Raw genomic sequence first — 23,292 nt, 5'->3', positions numbered from 1 at the left:
AAAGTTAGGGAGACACCTGCCATGCAACATTAACTCTGCCCTTTTGGTCCATCACAGTGCCATTGCACTTCAGTAAAGGTTTTATTGTCCAAAGTGATCTCTTCCAGCCACCATCATGTACACCAGAACAGAACAGAAATGAACATTTGAAGTTGTATTGGGTACACAGAAAATGACAAGTTTAGTTAGGGTAGGATAAGGTACTGTTATATTCTCAGCTCCTATTGACATCCCTATGGCAGTTAAGATTGGGTGGCCACATTGCTTAGTAAGTGTTATCTTAACCATGCATGAGCCCCCTCCATTAGGAACCAGTTTTAGTAGGTATCTCACCAGCACTTGGAATGTCACTAGGCAGCTTCTGGTTCCTCCAGCTGAAAGATGGGCTGGTAGTCATTGGTTTTGTCTTATTCTGATGAGTGTCATACTGCAGGAGGGTCTGGAACTGTGAGAGAGTATAGAAATGAACTTTGTTAATAGCTGTCACACTCAGTCCCTTTCCTTTGCTTCATCCTCCCATAATGCACTACAGACTCTCAGAAAAATAGACTCATGCCCTCTACTACAGTGCTGTGTCCCCTCCAGCCTGGTTCATGTTTCTGTTTTTCATATTCTGCCTGTACTACTACTCTGTCCTTCCCAGAAGTGCAGCAGTCTACCAAATCATCAGGGTGACTTCTTTCCCCACTTGCCTCATTGTGCTGCTGTGAAGAGGCATGCCCTCAAAATAGCAGAGAGGGGATAAACAAGTTCCCCTGGGCCTGTTCAACACCAACAAGGCACACCTGCAAGGCTTGTTCTGCCTGGAGTCGGGGGAGCTTAAAAGGGAACACCTGCCCCAGGAAGGGGCAGTGAAAAGGATGAAAGCTGCCCTGCCTCAGAAAGCCAAGATAGGCTCATTGAGAGACAGCAACAAGCTTCACTTCTCCCAAAGCTGCACAACTGAGCCTCAAAACAACATGCCTCATGAGGAGGGGCTGGAGGTTAGACCCCCGCATCTAGATTAAGCCCAAAGAGCTGACCTAGGGAGACTGCCTGAGTCCCAGGTCACTCTTACTTTTCTTTAGTTTCCCTTGGACTCCTCTTGCCCAGAAGGGAAGAAAGAGAGAAGATTTTTCATTTGTTTGCTTCCTCCAAGAACCCCTTGGGCAGCTTCTAGCAGGGTGAGAAAGACAGTACAAGGACCTGAAGTGGGGTCTGGGGGGGACTTGGAGGGACCCCTCCCCTACACCAACAGCTCTAGTACACCTCCATTTCAGCTCTCTCTCTTGTCATAATCACACCCTAACCTAGGGCCTCTAGTTTCCCTCTCACAGTTCACCACAGGATACCTTCTTAATGGAATTACATACTTGATAGGTATCTACTGATGTATACAATAGGGACAAATTGACATCAAGATCTCCAAATTCATCCAGGGTCACTGGACCCAATGCACCTGTGGACACAAGGAACAGATCAGTGAAGGAGCCTAGCACTTTCCCAAGAAGCATGAACATGTGACAAGAAGAGAGGTGTAAATTAAGACACTTCTGATGTTAGGATTTTTCTTCCCATTAACCTTCTGCATCTACACTAGAGCATCCTTCTTAGCACGCACCTCAGCTTATTCAGCCTCTGCTTCTCCCTTATTTGCATACTATTTTTTGCTTTAAAATATGAGTTTGACGTTGGTAAAAGGAGTAGATCTAACAATACTGAAGAATGAAGCCCTCCCTAGCCACAGAAAAGATACAACTTATGTAGCAACCAGTCTGTTTTATTTCCATACACTGATCCTGCCACTGTGCCTTTAAGGGACCATCTCTAGAGGTGAGAGGGAAACTCTGATTCTATCCTTGGCCTCAAAGTCGGTCAACAAGGAGGGAAATACAGAGATAATTTATGTTCTTTTCTGCTGGCTTCACTTGGCCTAGATTTTCATCTTTTGAGGGATATCTGTTTGGGTCTAATAACCTTGTGTACCTTGCCATTTTAACCATACTTTTTCTTACCCTGCTGCTTGCTTTCTTATGGTGGGGAATGCATACATTCCATAACTCAGGATATGTTAATGTTACAGACTAAGGATTTTAGGGTGGAATCTTCAAAAGCACTTAGTATTGACCTAATTCTGCTCCCTCTGAAGTCATTGGTGAAATTGATGCTGATGCTTTCTTGGCCAATGTTAGCTGTGGCTGAATATTTTCTACTATACATACTCCCCACACTGCCATCCAGGACAATGACAAAAGAAGAACTTGCTACATTTCTGGGGATGAAGATGAGAGATGGATTTGGTTCAATGTTATGTATACTTCATCCTCATCCAACCTTGTGTTTAGCCTAAAATAAAACCTGGATGCCAGTCAGATGATAGGAAGGAGTCTAATGGACTCTGCAACCCACTTGGATGCCTCACTATTACACATCCTTTGGTCCACCCAGGCAATAGTTCCCATGTAGACAATTAAGTACTCTATACCTACATCAGAAAAGCACAATGTAATAAGGCCAGGGAGCTTAACATATGTCATCCTATTCTGTGCTGACCAGGGAGTGCCCCTCCCACTATACAGGAATATTCCTCCTTTGTCATTTCTGTACCCTTTACACCGCAAGATCAGTATGAAGAGCCTGCAGCCCAGGAGAGATTCTGGCCCCCAAACACTTTGGTCCTCATTGAAATTTATAAAAAGTTTCACCTCTTTTCTGTAGGTGATGTATACGGAAGGGGATTCTCTGTGTATGGATATTACTTAGTCTGTTTCTTCAGTGCTGATTATCATAGTATATTTGGGAAAATCAGTTGAACAGAAAAAGAGGGAAGATAACTCATTGCAGAGTCTAAACCCATTCAGCAATAAGGGGAGTTCCCCTCATGCCCACCTGGAAAATGAACTCCCTCTCCCCACAGTCCACTCAGTGAGCCGTTGCTCAGAATTGTACTTTATTACCTTTAAATGTGATGTTCCGAAAATGTTCAATGAAATCAGCAGGACTCCCAACTGACTGTTGGGAGAGCAGAAGTTTCTTCAGGACGTGTCCAAAGAGCAAGACTCCATCCAAATAGCCAACAATATAGTCATTATTCAGCTAGAATAGGGGAAAAAAAGAAGTTGGCAACACAGCCTGTTTATACCTCCATCCAAAACTGCAGCATCGTTTGGAGTATCAGCTCAGGAGAAACTTCAGAAATGGAACAGCAGAAGCTGCTGCAGGTCAGTCAGGTGCATTGGCAGTGGCGTGTGGGGGCTCAGGCTTGGGAAAATAGGATGCTGCAAGATGGGATTGAGGCGCATAAGCGGAGTGAGGTGACGAAGCCACCGGTCTGTAGTAAGAGGATATTGCGGGTCAAGATTAAGGTGCAGTAGTAGAACTGGGGAGGTCCTAGGACTGGAATAGCAAGAGGTGCTGTGGGTCAAAAGTATTTTCCAGTCGACACCTCATGACAACTGTTGGTTTCTGCATCTTCCATGCCTTGGGTTTAGTTCACGAGTCTATAATACTTGATGGTGCCTCAAAGGTTTCTAGAAGCCTGCAGGGGAGACTTGGTGATATTAAAGGTACATAAGGCACTAGTCCTGCCTGACTTTTTTCTGATGCAACCCAGGTAGCAGAAAGTTGACCCAGAAAAGAAATGCAGCGGCACAAGCTTCAAACAACCCTGGATCTGCTGTGACATTGTAGATGACAGGTCCCAAATGGACAGAGTCAGGGCACCCATAAAAAAACAAAAATCACTGAATTACCTTTCATCAGAGTTTAAAGCTGTTGTTCTGTACCAGAGGGCAGTAGCGACACCATTACACTTATCCCCAGGGGCACAAGGGAAGGCAACTAAGCCCTGTAGCTGTACTGCTCAGCTAGAAACCTGTTACAAGAGGCTCTCCCACTTATTCTCCTTTGGGAGCAAGGTGCTTCATCTCTGTCTTCCCACAATTCCCGCAAATCACAATTCCAGACCCTTCCTTTTTCCCTGGCTTCCTCTGTACTGTAGCGGAGTTTCTGTCTCTCAGGCCTTGTTTTCCCCACAGTCTATGTCTCTGAAACCCGGCCACCACTCCTTTTCCCCCCACAGACCCACCACATCTATAAATCCTGCCTGAATTGTGTAGTATAGCTACTCTAGAATACAACTGATAGACTTTATAGTCACCCCAAAACTTGAGATACAGTCTATATTTTCTATTCCTGAGGGCATTCTGTGCCAAAAAAATAAAAAATTCTGTGCACAATATTCTAAAATTCTGCAAATTTTATTTGTCAAATAAATGTGGAGGCTCCAGCATGGCATTGGGGAGCACAGGCCACTGGCTGCACAGAGGTGAGAGATCACTGTGCAGCTCCACCTTCCCTCCCCTCCTCTGGGACACGAACTCAGTGGTGAGGCTGCACCCAACCCTGACACAGTGCAAGAACCAGGCCTGCCCCAGAAACACCCCAGAGCCCTGCCCCTCCATGCCAGGTGTGGGCAGGCAGGCCCAGCAAGGCAGGATCCAAGTGTGAAGGGGCTTAGGATGGGGAGATCCAGGTATGGATTTAGAGGGTTCTGTATGGGGCAATCTGGGTGCGGGTGGCTCAGTGGGGGATCTGGATGCACAAGGTCTTGTTGTGGGGTTCTGGGTGCAACACTAATGGGACTCTCCCAGGGGGTCCAGGTGAAGGTGGTTGGTGCTCAGCAGCGGGGGGTCTGAGTGTGTGTGGGGGGGATAGAGTTCAGCAGGGAGGGTCTGGATGTGGGGACTCAGTGTGGGGGTTCAGGTGCAGGTGGTTGAGGCTCAGTAGGATGGGGATCTGGGTGTGGGTGGCTCATCGGGGTGGTCCAGGTGCAGAGAGATCATCGGCAGGTTCTGAGTGTGAGGTGCAGGGTGAGGCTCAGCAGGAGAGTCTGGGTATGAGGGGGTCTGGAAGCACGGGAGTTGGACGGATGGGGGAGCAGGTCCCTGTGCAGTGAACCCTCACCCTGCAGCTGAGGAGCTATGGGTGCAGGAAGTTCTTGGGGGGGGAGAGGCATTGCAGAATTTCCTACAGCCAGGGGAGAAGTCTGGGGGTGGGTCTGACCTGGCCCCAGATGCCATGCTGGAGAAGAGAAAGTCCCATCCTCCTCAGCTCAGACGGGACTAGCAGCTGAGCCCAGCGCAGGGTAGGAGCCACCAGCCATGTCTTCCCCAGTCCTGCCCCCACCCCACAGTGATTTACTACTCTGCTGGCTGCCCTGGGCACCTGACCGCTTTTGTGGCTTCCCTTTGCTTCCCCATCAGAAAGTCATTTTTCTGTGGGGAAACAAAGAAATCTGTGGGGGACAAATTCTGTACATGCGCAGTGGCATAGAATTCCTCCAGGAGTAAAAATTTTCACAGTTCTCTCCCAAGTCCCATGAACTAGACATTTGCAGGCCAATTAAAAGCTTTGAACCTAGTTTGGGCCTCATAATGTAGCACAACTATCTTGCACCTTTGCTTTGTGATGCTGTAACTCTACATCATGATGTCAGATTACAGCAGGAGGATGAGAGGTCATCCTGCATCGTCACATTGTCATGACATGAAGAGTTAAACATTGCTATACAATGCTGCTGTGTTGTAATGTGATTAATTTGTTTTGTGGGATGAGTACAGTCAGTAGCAGCCATTTTTTCTGGAACACTGTTGTGTGAACACAGGTGAACTGGATGAAATGATCAGATATGAAATAGTGTGGTTACCAGGTATTCGTCCGTGGAATTTGGTCTGTAACTGGGTGGTGGCAGCGTCAGGACAAGGACATTCCGCATATAATTGTCTGATGTGGTGTTCTGAAAGTACACGTTACTGTAAAGAAAAACACAAGTGCTTCAGGGACAATGATAGCAGGAGCAGGGGAGACCTACAGCTCTTCATACCTAGAGAGACCTTCCCCCTCTCCCCAAAAGGAACTGTTGATTAACAGGTTCACATGGTGGTTCTCAGACTTGACATTGTAAATCACTTTTCACTGTGGTAGATATATCCCTTTCCATTGTTCACACTATCTCTGTGGCAGCTATAGTGTTTAGCTACACAAAATGGTAATATTGAGACAAATCTGAAGAGACCAGATAAAAATAAACACATATGCCTAAGTAGATTCTATTGCCCTGCTTTGTTTCTGTGCTGTTTATTTTCTCTCCCTGCTTGCAGCACTTTACACATAGAGAGACTGAGTCCCAAATCCAAAATGCTATCTAGGCTCCTAACTTCTATTAAAATCAGTGGAAGTTAGGAGCTTAAATACCTGGGCCTGAGTCTCTTCTTGGTGTCTTAAGTCTCCATGACTACAATCTCTCCAGATCACTGGTCAATTTGTTTTTGACCTCTGATGCATTTACTATGCCTCTAATTTTGGTGTCCTTTACAAACTTGATCACAGCACAATTTACACTAAAGAAACACTTGGCCAAGAAGGATATGAAATAGCTAAAAGAGTCTTTGGAAGCCATCAAAGTCTGGTGATGAGCTACGATAGCAGGATGAGTCACTGCTTGAAATTGGCTGCTACTTCACTCCATAACAGAAGCAGCTCCGCAGACTATCTGGAAGTGCTCCACAAACCACAGTCTGAGAACCACTTGCTGAAAGCATCACTGAGAGGAGACTGACTATAAGTATCAATGGGAAGGGGCAGTATTTGTATTTGATACAGTTGGATTGCTAAAAACTCCTTTTGTGAATCTCATCCCATAACTCACATTTGATTGCTCATTCTTGTCTTTTTAACTTTCAGAATGAATTTGGTGCTAGAATAAGAGCTTTGGAGACCAAAGTCCTCTCTTTAGCCCAAGCACAGGCAGCAGCAGCAGCTTCCCCACCCCCAAACACACTGCCCCTGCCCTTAATAATACCCTCAGACATTCACTCTGCAACTTTCACCCTGAAGGGATCTCAAAGTGCTTTACAATCAGGCGTGGACTGACCAATATGGAAAATTCCCTGGAGCCCACAGAATTTAGTAGCTCTGCAAGATCCCTCCTAGCAGTGACTGACTTAGTTCTACAGATCAACATGATCTATGCTTGAGTCCTGGCTGGCAGAGGGCTCTTGGCCCAATAGAATTTAAATCCACAGAGCTATCTGGAGAACTCCAGCACTGGAGAAAAGTGGGGCCTGACCCAGTTACCCTGTTTGGATTTAGCATACTTCTGTGTTTGTGTATGAGAAGGCCTGATCCCATAAACTACAGGGTTATTCTAAAATCAAACACAAGCAGCAGTGAATGGCAGCAGGGCGCCACGGCACTGAGGCAGCTGGCCCTGTCAGAAGACCACATGCTGCAGCAACTGCAGTGGTGGCTCCCATCCTCCTACTGAAGGAAGAAAAAATCATCTCATCCTCCCCATCCTGGGCAGAGTGGAGATTTAGTCTGTGCTATCACTGCACAGACCACCCTATCTGTAAATATTTATATGCAAGGTGGTGATGCAGGGCCATGTATAAATGAATTTATCTTCAAAGCACTTCTGTAGAGGTTGTCTATTTGGCATCGGCAAAGCACATTAGAAGGGTGTGATTTGTAAAATGCTTTAACTGCCCCATGTTGACCTTGCTGGCATGAACTAAAAGGTACATAGATCGTGTTAATATAATCCTTTTAGCTTGTTCCAGCAGGATCTACACAGGACAGTAGGAGCACAGTTCATTGAAGCACTCTATCAGTTACACCCCTCTAACGTGCTTTGCCAGTGCCATGTAGACTAACCCTTAGTGACGTGCCCAAGGTCTGTGGCAGAGCCAGGAATGAAGCCCAAGTGTCCGAGTCCAAGGAGCTTGCCTTAACCAGGAGCACATCTTCCTCCCCAGTCTGCTCTTTACAACTATATCAACAAGCACCACTGAAATATAGGCAGCTGGGTGTGGGAGAGAGACAACCAGTTTCAGACACCACTCTGCGCGCTAGTGAAGGCAGGGAAACTGTGGCTAAGGACACCAGGGCACCCCCCTGATCTGATGGCAAGTGTCATAGAATCCTTGATGTCAACACAACGCTTATAGGACTCCACGTTTTAAAGGTGCCATCTGAAAAACACAGACACTGAGTGAACTACAGGCTACTTCATGTATTCCCTTTGGAGGAGGAAAGATTGAGCTGAGCCTGCTGGAACTTTAACCTGTGATTCCAAGAGGTGTTTGAACCTAGATCTTAGATTACTAAACTATTCCTTCAGTGCCTCAATCCTGAGCCAGAGAGGCCAGCTCTAGGATTGAGAGGCATTCAGACTCCATGGTCCTGGGGATTCTTGGCCTCTCTGAGGCTACCACTACTGGAACCAGTTAGTATAAATGGTGAAAACACCTACTGTCCTAGTGATATTGAACTGAGATAACCATTTCGCATAGACCTGTAACCAGTGAAAGGCTCCATAACCCATTCCTAATCTGAGTTTTCCAATTTCTTTGCCTGCCAGCCATAGCATGGATCTGATTGGAACTGGTGATTTATAGTCACAGGATATTTAGAGTACCATGAATAGTACCCTGTTTTGTGATATTTTCAATAGCTCTTACATCATTCTAACATCCATCATAAAAAACTGTCCTATACATACTAACAAAGAGATGGTCAATATACTACCGCTATCTGATTTCCTTCAGATTTATATACTTGCTCATGTCCGAGTTTAGTATGTTTCAAAGAGAGATTCAATCCTAGGGCAAATCTGAAAGATCATTTCTCTCAATGTCATCAATACTTATTGACAACAATTCCCTTTCCTGTTATTGCAGATATGTGTTTGAGTGAAAACTTCTAAGGCCTCCAGCTTCTGTTCCATCCTGTAATGAAGTCAGAATCTTGTATTTGTGAAATCCCATTGAGATCACTGCCATGGCGGTCATTGCAATAACTGGCCTGGTAATTGCCTCTCTCTCTCTCACTCTCACTTTTATATATGTGTGACAAACTGGAAGATCAGAATAGCAAGAAAACACTCAAGGGGCTAGAGGAAATGGTAAATGTAGGGAGATTTTTTAAAAATCCCGTATGTCATTTGGCCAAATTATGCAACTAAGTAGAACTGTGTAGGAAACAGTTTTCCTGTCCTGTGAGAAATTTCATGATTTTGAAAAGCTTCCCATGCTACAGTGGAACAAAACTGAGACCTTTGAAATTTGTTTTGTGAAAAATCAGAATGACCAACTATAGAATAATCAATGGCCTACTGGTTACAGCACTCACCTAAGATGAAGGAGACATGAAAGAGCTAGGTTTAAGTCACTGCTCTGCTTAATTCAGAGCAAAGACTTGAACTGTGGTCATCTACATCCTAGCTGAGTGCATTAGCCACCCAGCTATTCTAAGGTGGATCTCTTCTGTTGGAGCTGTTCCACTTTGTGTAAGTTAAATATTCATTGGATCAGAAGGAAAGACTGACTCTATAGCCCCATGATTAGGGCACTCACCTGGGATGAGGTAGACTTATGTTCAGGTCTCTGCTCTGAATTAGCGAGCAGGCCCATGAACCTAGGCATCTTATGGCTCCTGCATCCTAAGAGAGTGCCATAACCAGCAGGCTATTCCAGGGTCTCTTGCTCTTTTATTTTGAGTAGAAATTTCAACTCCGAGCTGAGGAAAATTTAATCAAAACTGCCCTTTTCACAGGATTTGACAAATCAACATTTTTGGATGAAAAACTTTGTCAAAAAATTCCTGACCAGCTCGACAGCTAAGGGGGATATGAGAAATGTCTACAATTACATTAAGCGCATAAACACCAAGGGGCAGACCTTCACAGGTATTTAGGTGCCTAGTGGGATTTTCAAAAGCACCTAAACAGGTTAGGTCCCTAACTTCTATTGATTTGAATGAGTTAGGTGCCTAACTCACTTAGATGTTTTTGAAAATCCCACCAGGTGCCTCTCTGCCTCTTTAGGTGCCTCTATACCTTTGAAAATTCTAGCCTTCTGGCCAGATTTTCAAAGGAGCCTAAGGTAGTTAGATGCCCAAATCCTAACTGAGTATCTAACTACCTTAGCCTCCTTTGAAGATCCCATCTTAAAGAAGGAGAGAAATCATGTAAGGTGATCTGAAGAGGCTGTAATTAGGAATACTAAGATGAAATCAAGCAAGTGACTATTTAGGGTGAATATCAGGAAATACATCCTAGTAGGGAGATCCATTTAGCTATGGAATAGTCTCTCTGTGGAAGTGGTGGAAGCCTCACTGCTTATGTCATTTAAAATTGGACAAGACAAAGCCCTGGAGAATATCTTTTAGGGTGCATTCCTGTGTTTTCTGGTGGGGTAGTAGGGAGGAAGATAGAAAAGACGTTAGGTTCTAACTTGATTTCTATTATTCTATAATTTCATCCTGCAGTGAGGTCATGACTCTATGACATCACAGTCCAAAATTTAGATGCCTTAAAAAAAATCTAACATGGATTGGATAAGTGATGTGGAAGATGCGTCCTGGTTCAAACACCAAAAAAGCTTTGATAATTGGCTAAAAGGGGGCCAAGAAGACTATGAAAAGGAGGTGACAGGGAAATGTTTCATGGTAAAATGTCTCCTCAGCATGAGAGTTCCTCTTGGACTATTTCCATTAGCTCCATCCTGCAGGAAATGGGAGTGGGGACAGAAGGAAAACCAGCGGCGATACTTTACTTGTGAAGATCCACCAGGATGATGACTATGTCCTCATCTACTTTCTCTCCCGCTAGGATTGCCTTGACCTCAGCTGGAGAGCCACACATGATGATCACTACAGACCAGGCAAAGACAGATGGAGAGAAGGTGAGAGGCATACAAATAAGGAGGAGGAGGACAAATAGAGTTTTACATACTGTTCTTAGAATATAAACTCTAGAATAACAGGGCTACAGCAGGTCAGGGCTGAGAGGTATTGCCAGAAATGAAAGAACAGATAGTTGTGGGTCAGGACTGAACTACACAGTGGGAGGAGAAAGCTTGCTCAGCATCTGCCCACGTTATGCCTGACCCAGTTATAATCAGCACCTTGCTTTCATGAGCATTAAAATCGCACGTAGATTGAGTGCAACATAAACTACAATCAGTAACATGGTATAGAAGGTTCTAAGGCAAAGGGTATTAGAAGAATAAACCATTAATCTGTCACTGGCTTCCTTATTCTAATGCTCCCCCCTCCAATGATGTCAGGGATTAGCATTACCATAAGCACTTGTTAATAGAGCAGAGGCATCACCACCATGGCCAGGGTTTCCAGTAGGGATTGGTCATTCCCCCATGTTTGAAATGAGCCCCCTTGTTGCACAAAAGGGGTGTGTGTGAGAGAGAGAAACAGACACAGAGAAAGAAGCTTGGCATTCTAGTAACACTGGAATCCAAACTATGACCAGGGGCTGCTGGGTTATGAATGCTCCACTGGACAGGGCTTGTAGGAAGACAGTGTCATGTCTGCAGAAGATAATCTACTCCAAGAGGCATCTACAAGCAGAATGTGCCCATATGCTTTATCAGGACAGTGGGGGAATTGAGTTCTGTGCCATCTTCCCACATTCACAAAAATGGAAAAGAGTATCTGTGCTCTTTCTGTCATAAGTGGAAAGATTTTCCCCAGAACATAACCCAGGCAGTAGTGCATAGCCAGAGATCAACAGCATGCATGCAAGAGAAAGAGAACTCTCATCTCCCCTTACCATTGCTTTTCCGGGTCTGATCCTTCACAATTTTCTTTAATTTTTCTGGTGTCCTTAAAACCTCTTTGAACGTCAGCTTTAAAGAGAAGTATGAGATTCCAGCCTCTAGTGCATTGAGGTACCTGATGCAGGGTAGGAAGTGTGGGTTATAGATCAGCTGAAAATATTCTAATGCCTTACATTTATATAGCACCTTCCCGCATTAATAATCCTAAAATGTCTAATAGACTGTTTACAGCACATAAGGATCACTTCACCGACTACAGAAATGTAGCCACTTCTGGGTTGGAATGCAGCAGCCATTCTGCATCAATAAAGTTAAACAACAGAATTTGGGAGGGAAAGCAGTACAGAGAATGTGAGCGTAAAAAGGAAAACCTTGAACCTGAGCAAGAACCACTTAAATCTGGTATTATAAAAGATTGGTTCAAATAATGCATTAGTGTAGTAAGATAATTTTCAAAACAGAAAACTTTGAGGAATTACAAAATCTAGTGCAGGTTTCAGAGTAGCAGCCGTGTTAGTCTGTATCCGCAAAAAGAAAAGGAGTACTTGCGGCACCTTAGAGACTAACAATTAAAGTGCAAAGGAGCAAATGTGGTTTTCCAAGGGACTGCTTAAAGACCTGAAGTTTTAAAAAAAAGTGATTAAAAAAAGATAGGAGGCAAGAAAATAAAAATGCAAAGTCAAGTAAGACTCGCTGGAAAGAGATAAGGAGAGGAAAAAAGCAGAATGAGTAAATGCTAGGTAAAAGCAATAAAGGGACACTGTCAATTTGAAAATCCTATTTCTAGCTGAAAATTTTGTACCTCCTATAGTTACAAAAGAGACTGTGGGTCACTGTATCTGAAAAATTAGTGGTGGGAGAAGAAATAATTTTCTCTATTTTTCCTCCCCTGGTTTGCTTACTTTGTGATCTAACAGCACTTGGGGCACCATCCTTTGAGGTGCTCAACACCTTTTTCTCCCATTGTCTTCAGTAAGAAAAGAGGGTGCTCTGCACCGCAGCAGGTTCATACCCTTAGTGAGTAAGGCTCCAGTCTTGCACACATTCAGGTATCTTAACAACTTTACACACATGAATAGTCCCACTGAAGATACTCATGCCTCTAAATATTTGTGGGGGATGGGAAATAATCAGGCCATATTATTTAATAGGTGCTTTATCAGAAACTGGATTTTTTAAAAGAAAATAGACAATTTAAAACATTTCAAGTTAACCACAACACTTTACACAAAATAAGTCCTTCCTGAATATCACAACAAAAGAAAAAAAGTTTGAACAATTAGGAAGTAAGAAAGACCATGAAAAGTAATATTGATAAAGGAAATACAAGAAAATACTTGGAAAATATGAAAATTCACAAATCAGCAGCTCTGAATGGTAGGAAACCTAAGGTATTAAAGGAATCTAGCTAAAGAATGTATGGTACCATGGACATTTATTTTTGGAAAGTTATGGAGAACTAGGGATATAGCAGATTAGATAAAAAACACTAATTTTCAAAACATGAAAGAAAAATGATCCTGGCAATTACCATCCTGTAAGTCAAGTTTCTATCCTTAATAAAAGGACAAATACTAAGAGAAAATGGTCATTAAACACCTATGAGATAATGGAACTGTGATTGTATTTTAGTTCCCAGTGCTTAAATCACACTGAAATCAGTAGGGTTTAAGCTGATGCATAAAGTTCAGCAGATACTTATGTGTTTTCCTGACAGAGGGCAATCAAAAATAAATCTTTCCACAGAAACTTGATTGCTTTTTTAGTTTAATTTCTGAATCAGTGGAAGAGTGGAGTGCACTAAATGTAATATTTAGATGTTAATAAAGCAATTGTCTCAATCTTACTTGAAAAATTAATTCAAACTGGGATAGGAACACACTCAAACTGACAATTGGCTGATTGATGGACATAAACAAAGGGTAATGATAAATAGCAATATATTGTGCGGGAAAATGTCTATCGGACTATCACACAGATTGATATTAAATCTGCACTAACATCTTCATTTCTGGAAGAAGGAGTGAAATATACTCATGAAATTCCAATATGATATGAAATTAGGAGGAATTGTACATACCAGTGAGGACAACGAAAAAATCCACCTAGGGACTTAGAAAGATTAAAGTCTGGGCAAAAAGTAACTAAATAAGATTGATTCAACTTGGGAAAAGGGAATATACTGTAACTAAAGGGAAAAAAATCAGAATAATTGATTGAAATTCAGTGGTAATGAAGAAGACTCTAAAAAGCTGAACAAGGCCTAAGGGTGATAGCAGACAGCACGTTAGACATGATTTTACAATGCTATGACAGAAAGAGCAGCCCCTGTAGTTGCATATACTGAAGTATCATGTCATAGAGCAGAAAAGTAATAATATCCCTCTATGGCCACGGTCTGGTGAGACCATACCTAGGCTACTGCTTTCCTTTTTGGTAATTTCATTCAGAGAAGAACATTGATCAGAGTTTGAAAGGCATTCAGTGTAACAAAAATAACCAGTGACTGGAGGAACTGAGGTGAGAAAGAATTAAAAGAGCTAACTCAGGCCCTGAACTTGCAAACTTTTATGCACATCAGTAGTACTAAATGGGACCTCTCGTGTGTTAAGCCAGATGTATAACCATTTATGTCAGGGATTTAAAAAGTCTACAAATGTTTGAATGATGTAAAATCAAGAGCTTGATTTTTTTCCTCCCCTCCACAACCACCATATACACCCTTTCCCCCAGCAAGATACAAGTAACAACCAAACTGATTTGTATCCTGGCATCAAGGAGGAAGGAGAGGAATTACTTAGGATGATACAGAAGGTCATTACTAGGAGTGATGTGATGAAATTGAAAGAGGAAAAATTTAGTTTAGATGCCAAGAAATATGGCAGTGAAATCTATTAGCCTGTGAAATATTCTCCCAATGGACATGATGGAAGTCTGTAGCTTGGGAACATTTGCAAGCAGACTGGACATAACATTGGTAAATGTAGTGGAGAGAATATTGCTGTTCTGGAAAGGAGAGGGATTGGATGGTCTAATTGGTCTTTTCCAACTCTCTGTTCTATGAGAGCAACAGAGAGAGTTAGAGAGAGAGAGGGACAAATCTAAGGACAGCCTAAAGAAATCATGTCAGAGGTGAGTCCAAGTTTTCTAGGACAGTAGCTGGGAGAGACTTGGGAATGCTCTTACCAGAAGCAGTCTTCTGGGATGTCATTTGTCTTATAGAGGTAGGTGGATTCCCAAGAGTTGGTTTTGAATGGCAATTTGGACTCTTCCCAGAAATCAACGAAGAAGTAGATCAGTTTTCTGGCTGGAGTCAGGATTCGAGTTAGGTTGTCTTTGTAGTCACATGACAGCCCAAAGCTCCCTGCGGAGATCAGAGGGAGGCCCAATATTGTGTCAACGCTAAGGGGGAAGAGAAGAGGGAAAAAAAACAACATGGCTGATACATGAATTCATGTCACATCAAGATAGCTACCATGTGATTCACATGGCCAGTACTTTCTCACTTTGTGTCCTGACTTAGTTTTACAACAAACTAAATTTGAAATAATACCCCACCCCATCCCACCAAAGAACAGGTGAAATCTTTAATTAAAATGTCATTACAGCGTAATGGTGCTCGACTGACAATTTAACTAGCCTCGGTATAGGTACACTGCATGACTCCACTACACACTACCCTTCCAAATGATTATGACATAATTATAATATATTTTATGCAAGGTAAGTCATGTGAGGTGTCATTGGAAAAGTTATGATTTGCTGAATATGATTATCCTGTTTGTATGCATGTATCATGTTTGGATCTGAAGTTATAAATACTGACTATGTATCTGTATTTCAAATGTAGTAACGCACGGATAGATGGGTAATGCACACTAGACAAGATGCTTTCAGTCTAGATAGTGGGTGGGGAAGGGCCTATTCAGGGCAATGGGCCATTAAGAAAAAACAATAGGCCTTAGGAGAAGCTTATCTCCCAGCTGGGGAGCCTTCCTGAAAATGCTACAGACAGTCTCCAAGTGATGGCTGCTATGACTCTACAAGGACATATAATGAGACCACATGTCTCTAGGCTCCATCTTGGGATATCAGTATTTTTCCACAGACTGGTCTGGGAACCAAGCTTTGGGAACAATGGGTTCCCACCATATGCAAAAGCTGTATAAGGCAGGGAGTGACATCATCTGGTGTTCTTCACTCCCTACCCAAGAAGACTCCTGGAAACACCTGAGGAACAAAGACTGGACTGGAGGAAGTGCTGGACCCAGAATAAAGGGATTTCTAACCTGTTAATGAAACATCTGGGGATTCCGAGCTGTAAAGCAAGTGCAGCTTGCCCCTTAAGAATCTGCAGCCTGCTTGTATCATCTCTTAGGGTGAGAATCTGCTATTCATATCAAATCTATCTAGCATATCAAATTTAGTTTGCATTTTTTGTTTATTTGATTGGTAATCTGCTTTGATCTGTTTGCTATCACTTATAATCTATCTTTTGTCATTAATAAACTTGTTTTTGTTTTATCTAACCAGTGAGTTGGAGTGAAGTGTATGGAAATCATAGCTTGGGGCAAAGGCTGTTGCATATTCCTCTCCACATTGAGGGAGGGGGTGAATTTTATGAGCTTACACTATACAGTTCCGTGTGCAGTGCAAGATGATATGGTTTTGGGTTTATACTCCAGAGGGGATACGTGCCTGAGGAGCTGGGAGTTGCCTTAACTATAGCCTTCCAATGCAGGGGCTGGTCAGAAAGCCTGCATATAACTGCAGCTGGGCGTGTCCCTACCTGTATGTATGCTGGTGAAAGTGCAGGCTAGAGGGCTTTGCAGTTTGTCACAGCAGTACAGTGTGAGAGGGAGCCCAGGCTGGTGGGTCAGGAGGCCAAGTGGTACCCCATTTCTGGGTGGCATCCTGGGGGGAACCTGCCACAGTTGTTGTGATGCCATCTTCTGCTGCTAGAGGTGGGTCTGAAACCTATCAACTTATTTTAAACAGTTCATGGAACAGCTATCAGATGGTGATGATTGTCATTTTCTTGAGGCCAGAGGGGAACTAGAAAAAGCTACCTGTCTGCTGACCGATCCCTTGTATAATCTTTCTCTCAACCTCTAGGTGTGATATAAGAACCTCCAGAACCAGTTATCATATTCCATCTTATGTAGAGGGGTAAAATTATTGTACAGTGCCAGCCTATGCACTAGGAAATCTAAAATAGCTTAGTGAAGTCTTATTATTTCCATCAAGCCAGTTTTGGATGAACTGTGGGTTGACATCCTTTGCCAGGTGAACGATGTCTGATGAATCACAGGCCATTAATAGCCACTCTTCTTAAATGGGTTTTAGCACTTCACAGACCAGGGCTGGAGGAGAGATTCTCAGAGCTATTGACAAATCTTACTTCTACAACCAGATTTCTTAGTGTATTATGGGGAAGGGGAAATAGTAGTGGTTATAGAGACAAATATGGCAAACCTGGGGTGAATTTATGAAAACACCACTATTTTTTCTCCATAGAGAGGTTGTAATGGGTGAAAGCATTTTCTGCAATGTTGCGCTGTTATCACATTACACTAGAAAAATTCTCCAATTCTTTTAGGAGAGTCTTTTACACTTCATAGGGAATATTGTACTGAACAATATGGCAATTACAATTATCTGGCACTGGTATGATAGAACTACTGTCTAACTTTATGTCCAGGTAAAGGTCATTATTATTATTATTATTATGAAGCAATGTAGCTTATGTTTGATGCAGTAGAAAAGGGGGAGCCAGTGGAGGGATGTACAGTGCTCTGGAGGACAACTGATGCAATGAGCCAGAAACATGATTTCATTATTAAAATGGAAATTTACCAGGCTGGTTTAGAGTACTGCCAGGTAAAGAACCTGCTTTTGGTTCCCAAATCTGTTCATTTTACCCTGGGTCAACCTGGTTGCCTAATGGTTAGTGCTCTTCATTGCCATGCAGTAGCTTCAACTCCTCATAAACCTTCTGAATTAACTAGGGGAAGGGGGGGAGAAGACTTGGGAATTATGGTAAACAACTCAGTGAAGCTCTTTGATCAAGGTACAGCAGGAGTCCAAAAAAGTAATGCTAGGATGCTTAAGGAATGGGATGGAGTGTAATACAGAAAATATTATAATACTGCTATATATAAAGCAGGTAATATTACTGTATAATATAAATCAATCATACACCCTCACCAGGAATAATATGTTCAGTTCTGATCATCCCACATCAAAAAGGATATAGGAGAAACAGAATGGGGTCAGAGGTGGTCAGTCAGAATCAGTAGGGACATGGAAAAACTCGTGTATGAGGGAAACTGAAAAGTCTGGGATGCTTTACCTTTAGAGAGGAGGCAAATACTAGACAGCATGATTAAAAACATACAAAACAGTGAGTGGAAAAGAGAAGGTGGATTTCTATTCATGCTGACTCAGTAAAAGAGCAAAGAAACATTAAATGCAGTTGAAAGAAGGTAAATTCAAAACTGATTAAAGAAAATATTTCTTTCACACAACACACAAATAGCCTACAGAATGCCTTGCAACACAATATCATTTTGGCCTGGGGCTCAGCAGGATTCAAAAAAGGGTCAGACCATAATTTTATGGATAACAATATCTGCACTTATATATACACACAAAATTTTACTCTTGTATTGTTTATGTGTATAACAGTAAATATATTTTTAAAAACAGGAATTTTGGAAGGCATATAATCACACATAATTCAGGGAATGAGCAACCCTCTAAATATTGGGGGTTAGGAGAAAACTGTCTCTTAGTGCACGTTATCCCAGCACTGTCTTCTGCAAGGTTTCTTGCACCTTCCTCTGAAGCATCTACTGCAGTCCAATGCCAGTGACAAGATACTTGTCTAGATGGACCACTTGTCTGAGCCAATATGGACATTCCTCTGTTCAAGATAATGTCTGTCTCCTGCTGGGAGTGTTGAAGAGGTAGCTTGCTGAGACCTTGAGTGATCAGACTACTTTCTGTCAATCATTATCGCTTCTTTCCTGAGTCCTACCTAGTAAAGCAGTTGCATTAATAAGCCCTTTAGGGGGCATTCTGTCCCTGCCAGAGGTAGTGGTCAGGTATAGGAGCTCTGTAGGACTCTGATTGTGAAGCACAGTATGCCTCACACACAAGTTCAGTGTCTATGCTAGTCTGAGTAGGAAACAATTTTGTTGAGTATTTTACTTCCTTGGAACACAGTAATGTTTTTTTTCTGATACTTACTAGAACATCTGGTACGTGGCATAAGTACAAGTGGGTCCCAGGACAACGCAGCCAAGTGTGCCGCTATTCTGCAAGAGATAAAAGAGCATTTGCAACGGAGAGTGCAAAGTGAGGGAAGGGGCTACTGATATGGGAAATGCAGAATGTGGAGCAAGGCACAGGAAAGGGGGATGGGGGGAGACTGTGAAATGTGAGAAGACACAGCACCAAGATTAACTGCCACTGAGCAAGTACAGAGTGGTGAGAGAAGGGGCTGTGGAATGAGGGAACAGATAAGAGGATGAATCTGGAGCAAGAGAAGAAGGGAGGTGACAGAATGATGCATGGCAGTGTGTGGTCTGCACAGAGGTGTATGACAAAGCTGGGTGGGAGCTCAGGTCTGGAACAGCCGGGGGACTACATGTCGGAATTAAAATGCATCATCAGAGCTGTGTTGGAGTTGCAGGTGAGGAGTGAAGTGGCTCAAGAGAGGCTAGCTGTACGTATGTATGGGGCAGACAGTAGGAATTAGGGGGTGCTATAAATTGGAAATGAGGTGAACTGAGTGTCTGTGTAGGAAGCCTGTACTTTGCTGCCAGTACACACTATACCTGCCTCTAGCCAACACTCAACACTCAACACACTTTCACAAACAGAAAAGAAGGATTTCTGTAGAAATGCCTAGTACTCACATAGAGCTGCTTGATGACCTCCAGACCCTCACAGGTGGTAGTGCGACAGCCCTGTGAGACATACAGCGATGTGTTGAAGTCATGGTAGGTGGCATTGAGTCTCACATTTTTTCCTATAGAAGGAGAAATGGGAAACAGCGTTAAAAGACACATCTACTCACTGATGCACTGAGGGTCCCTCCCTGTTCATTCGTGACAGAGAGCAGTACAGTCTCATACTAACAGGGCCAGATTAAGAACATTCTAGGTCCTGGAGACAGAATATCCTGAGCCCTGCTATACTCTCTGCTCTCGGGGGCCTCCCTTCAGTGTTTTTAATTGTTTGGAAGGGTGGGAGGGCCTCAGTTTCAAAAACCTCTGTGCAGCCTACACTTACCCTACAGCAGTGGTTCCAGTCCCATGGGGCTGGGGCTGGCTCCCTGCTCTGGGCATTGTGACCTAGCACTTGGGGTCACAACACTCCTCAGGTTTGTCCCAGTCGCTCCTTGGTCATGATGCAGCAGTGGCTGGACCAAATTTGAATGCCATTGCAAGTGAGTGCAGATCACAACAGTACTTACTGCAATTCCATGGGTTTGGCGAGAGTGTAGTCTTCTGAGGGGCCTGGGCTATGACCCCATTAGCCCATCCATTAATATGGGCCTGCATACTAAGGTGCCTCCATTCCCAAAATTCACTGGGAAGCAATTCCCCCTACGCTCCATTCCACTGGATAAGATTGCAGAATTAGCTCCACTATAGAGGGCTGACATCTTTCTCTGAAACATCAGGTATTGGGCATGATCAGAGACAGAATATCAGATGCTTTTTAAAGCTACAGGAAAAAAAATCAGAGGGCATCAAATTCAAATGAAACAAAAAGACAAAACATTAAAAATGGGGAGGAAAAGGAGATAGTTTTCTTAGAACACTTCAATCTCTCTGGTCACTCGATTACAGACCTAAAAGTCGCAATATTACAACAAAAAGACTTCAAAAACAGACTCCAACGAGAGACTGCTAAATTGGAATTAATTTGCAAACTGGAAACAATTAACTTAGGCTTGAATAGGGACTGGGAGTGGATGGGTCATTACACAAAGTAAAACTATTTCTCCATGTTTATTCCCCCCCCCACCCCCCCCACCCCTGTTCCTCAGACGTTCTTGTCAACTACTGGAAATGGCCCACCTTGATTATCACTATAAAAGGTTTTCTCCCCCCCCCCCACTCTCCTGCTGGTATTAGCTCATCTTAAGTGATTATTCTCCTTACAGTGTGTATGATAACACCCATTGTTTCATGTTCTCTGTGTATATAAATCTCCCCACTGTATTTTCCACTGAATGCAGCTGATGAAGTGAGTTGTAGCTCATGAAAGCTTATGCTCAAATAAATTGGTTAGTCTCTAAGGTGCCACAAGTACTCCTTTTCTTTTTGCGAATACAGACTAACACGGCTGCTACTCTGAAACCTGTCATTAGAACTTGCTGTAATAGGACATTATGGCGGCAAATAGTTTAGTGCAGAGGTTCTCAAAATGTGGTCCGTGGACCACCAGTGGTACACGACCTCCATCCAGGTGGTCCACAGATAGTTCCCTGTAAGGTGTGCGCCTGGATGGCCACACACAAGAGAATGAAGGGCCACCCACCTAATTAGTGGAGCCGTGCAGTCGTGGCTCCACTAATTAGGTGCCTGGACCCTGGAGAAGATGTGCATGTAAGGTGAGGTGGTGGCCTTGGGGGGAATAGGGTAGGTGGGGGGGCAGTGGGGCGAGAAGAGGGGGTGGAGGGAATTTGAGATGTGCAGGGTTGTGGCGGCCAGAGAAAGAGGCGACTTTCCGCAGCTCCACGGCTGTGGCTGCCAGGGAGAGACCCCCCCTCCCTCCCTTCCAGCCTCAGCTCTGTGGCTGGTGGGGCAAGGGAGAGAACCCTCTCCTTCCCAGCCCCAGCTCGGGGGGCTGCTACGGTGGGGGAGAGAGGGCACATCCATTGCATTAGAAAGGTAAAACTACTGATATAAAAATATGAGTTGTGTGCTTTTATTTGTAGAACAAAAATGTTAATTTTTTTTTATATAGCGCTTTTATCCAAAGCACTTTACAATAGCTAATGGTACAAACAACATTTGGAAAGATCATTAAATGGCCTTCCGAGACCCTCAGCAATTTTCAAGTGGTCTGCGGAAAAAACGTTTGAGAACCACTGGTTTAGTGATATTGAAAAGAGGGGTTAGATATGAAAATGAGTAAGAATAGCATCTGCAGTGATGCTACCTAAATTAAAAATTATAAGGGCTGCTGATCCCCACACTTCAGGGAATAATCTGAGCAGCAGCTGGGGTCAGGATGAAATTTCTTTATTATAATGTTACAAAGTTATGTGTATCACTGCGGGAGTGGGCTGACACATCTGTTATTATCTAACATAGAAGTTACCAGAATAGATGGATCACTGATCTGTTCTGCTAGAGGAGAAGCCAGGATACTGGACTCAGTGGACCCTTGATCTGGTCTGATTTGGTTCAGCAGTTTCTATGTTCTCAGTCCCAACCTAACATCTTCAGAAATTAACTCAGGGAATGGTTTGCATCAACTTGCACACAAACATCCCTGGTTCAGTCCTTGCACTGTGGCTCCGCTGCTTTGAAAGAAGGGGAGAGTTATTGTCTGATCTACATGGTGACTGGACAGCCCAAAAACAGCTTTGAGGGGCAGTTTGTAGAAGCACTGACTGAGGGAGGGCCAGGGCTCAGAGTCTGACCCAAAAACTCTAAAGGGGAAAAGAACACACAGCATCATGCCCTTACCTGCACTCTTCAGCTCCTCTTCTACCATACTTAGTCCCAGCTGGACAGCTGGTTTTATTTTATCGAAGGTCCATGGAAGGTCTGTGTGATTCAGCTGCATCACATTGATTACATAATTGTCCTTGACACACTTGCCCTCACCAACCTGCCACAGCAGCTGGAGACAGAGGAGCGTTGGCCAGAGGTCTGGACCCAGCATTCGTTGCCTCATTACTCCTCTCAGTTTAGACCCGTTGCCCAATGCTCACATATACACACACTACACTGTTGTTGTTCCTGGATAGGCTGAAACAAAGATTCATGTTGTATATCCACCGATCAGCTATACTGTATCTCTTTCACCCCTTTATTCTCTCCCCTTTTCTGCCTCCACCTCCACCCCACACCCTTCTACCCTAACTGGCACGTCTGCTTGTGAAGAATTAAAAGCAACAGAACTTAGGAAAGGAGAGAGGCCAAAGGTTGCTTTGTGTGTTTGCTCATGAAAAGGTTGAGGCTATAAAAGAGAGATAGTACTGGCACTTTGTCTGATAAGGAAACTTTAACTCTGCATCACAGTGAATTGATGGGTAGGGAAGAGAAAGAAGGAGGGGCCAGCTGGGTTGTAAAAGGAGGCCATGTAAATGGATATAAAGTAAAAGATCCATTAAAGCCCCAGAGAAACACAGATGGTTGCTTTGTGTTTGTTTTGCCCTTCCAGGTCACCCCTTTTGGCTGTGCCCCTAAGTTTGGGGGTTATTATATTACTCTATATAATTTTTATGTCTTTAAGATACTATTTTCATTCCTTTAGTTTTTCCAATCAAAATGATTTTTAGTGCTGCCAAAAAATGTCTGACTGAAAACCTCCAGAATCAGCACAGAATCAATGTTTTAGGAATCCCTCAATATCACCCTGGGCAATGTACCCCAATTTTGCTATAGAGACAACACTTCTAGGGAATGCAAGTTTTCATAGTCTATTG

At 43.4% G+C, this 23,292-nt stretch overlaps 1 protein-coding gene across 1 annotated transcript in view; it reads right to left on the bottom strand.

Moving 5' to 3' along the window:
- GUCY2C (guanylate cyclase 2C) overlaps window positions 1–22,538 on the bottom strand; it is a 65,989-nt gene extending 43,451 nt beyond the window's left edge. The window contains exons 1-10 of the mRNA XM_077835435.1: window positions 22,328–22,538; window positions 19,538–19,650; window positions 18,867–18,934; window positions 14,802–15,017; window positions 11,609–11,730; window positions 10,596–10,692; window positions 5,687–5,792; window positions 2,937–3,075; window positions 1,353–1,438; window positions 334–445 (exon numbers count right to left, since the gene is read on the bottom strand). Coding sequence (XP_077691561.1) covers window positions 334–445; window positions 1,353–1,438; window positions 2,937–3,075; window positions 5,687–5,792; window positions 10,596–10,692; window positions 11,609–11,730; window positions 14,802–15,017; window positions 18,867–18,934; window positions 19,538–19,650; window positions 22,328–22,538 — 1,270 coding nt within the window. The remainder of the gene's footprint in view (window positions 1–333; window positions 446–1,352; window positions 1,439–2,936; window positions 3,076–5,686; window positions 5,793–10,595; window positions 10,693–11,608; window positions 11,731–14,801; window positions 15,018–18,866; window positions 18,935–19,537; window positions 19,651–22,327) is intronic.
- Window positions 22,539–23,292: the final 754 nt, after the last annotated feature.

Source organism: Eretmochelys imbricata, chromosome 1 (assembly GCF_965152235.1).
Source record: "Eretmochelys imbricata isolate rEreImb1 chromosome 1, rEreImb1.hap1, whole genome shotgun sequence".
NCBI lineage: Eukaryota > Metazoa > Chordata > Testudines > Cheloniidae > Eretmochelys > Eretmochelys imbricata.
The sequence above is the reverse complement of the archived record's forward strand: the minus strand, read 5'-3'. Positions and strand labels throughout refer to the sequence as shown.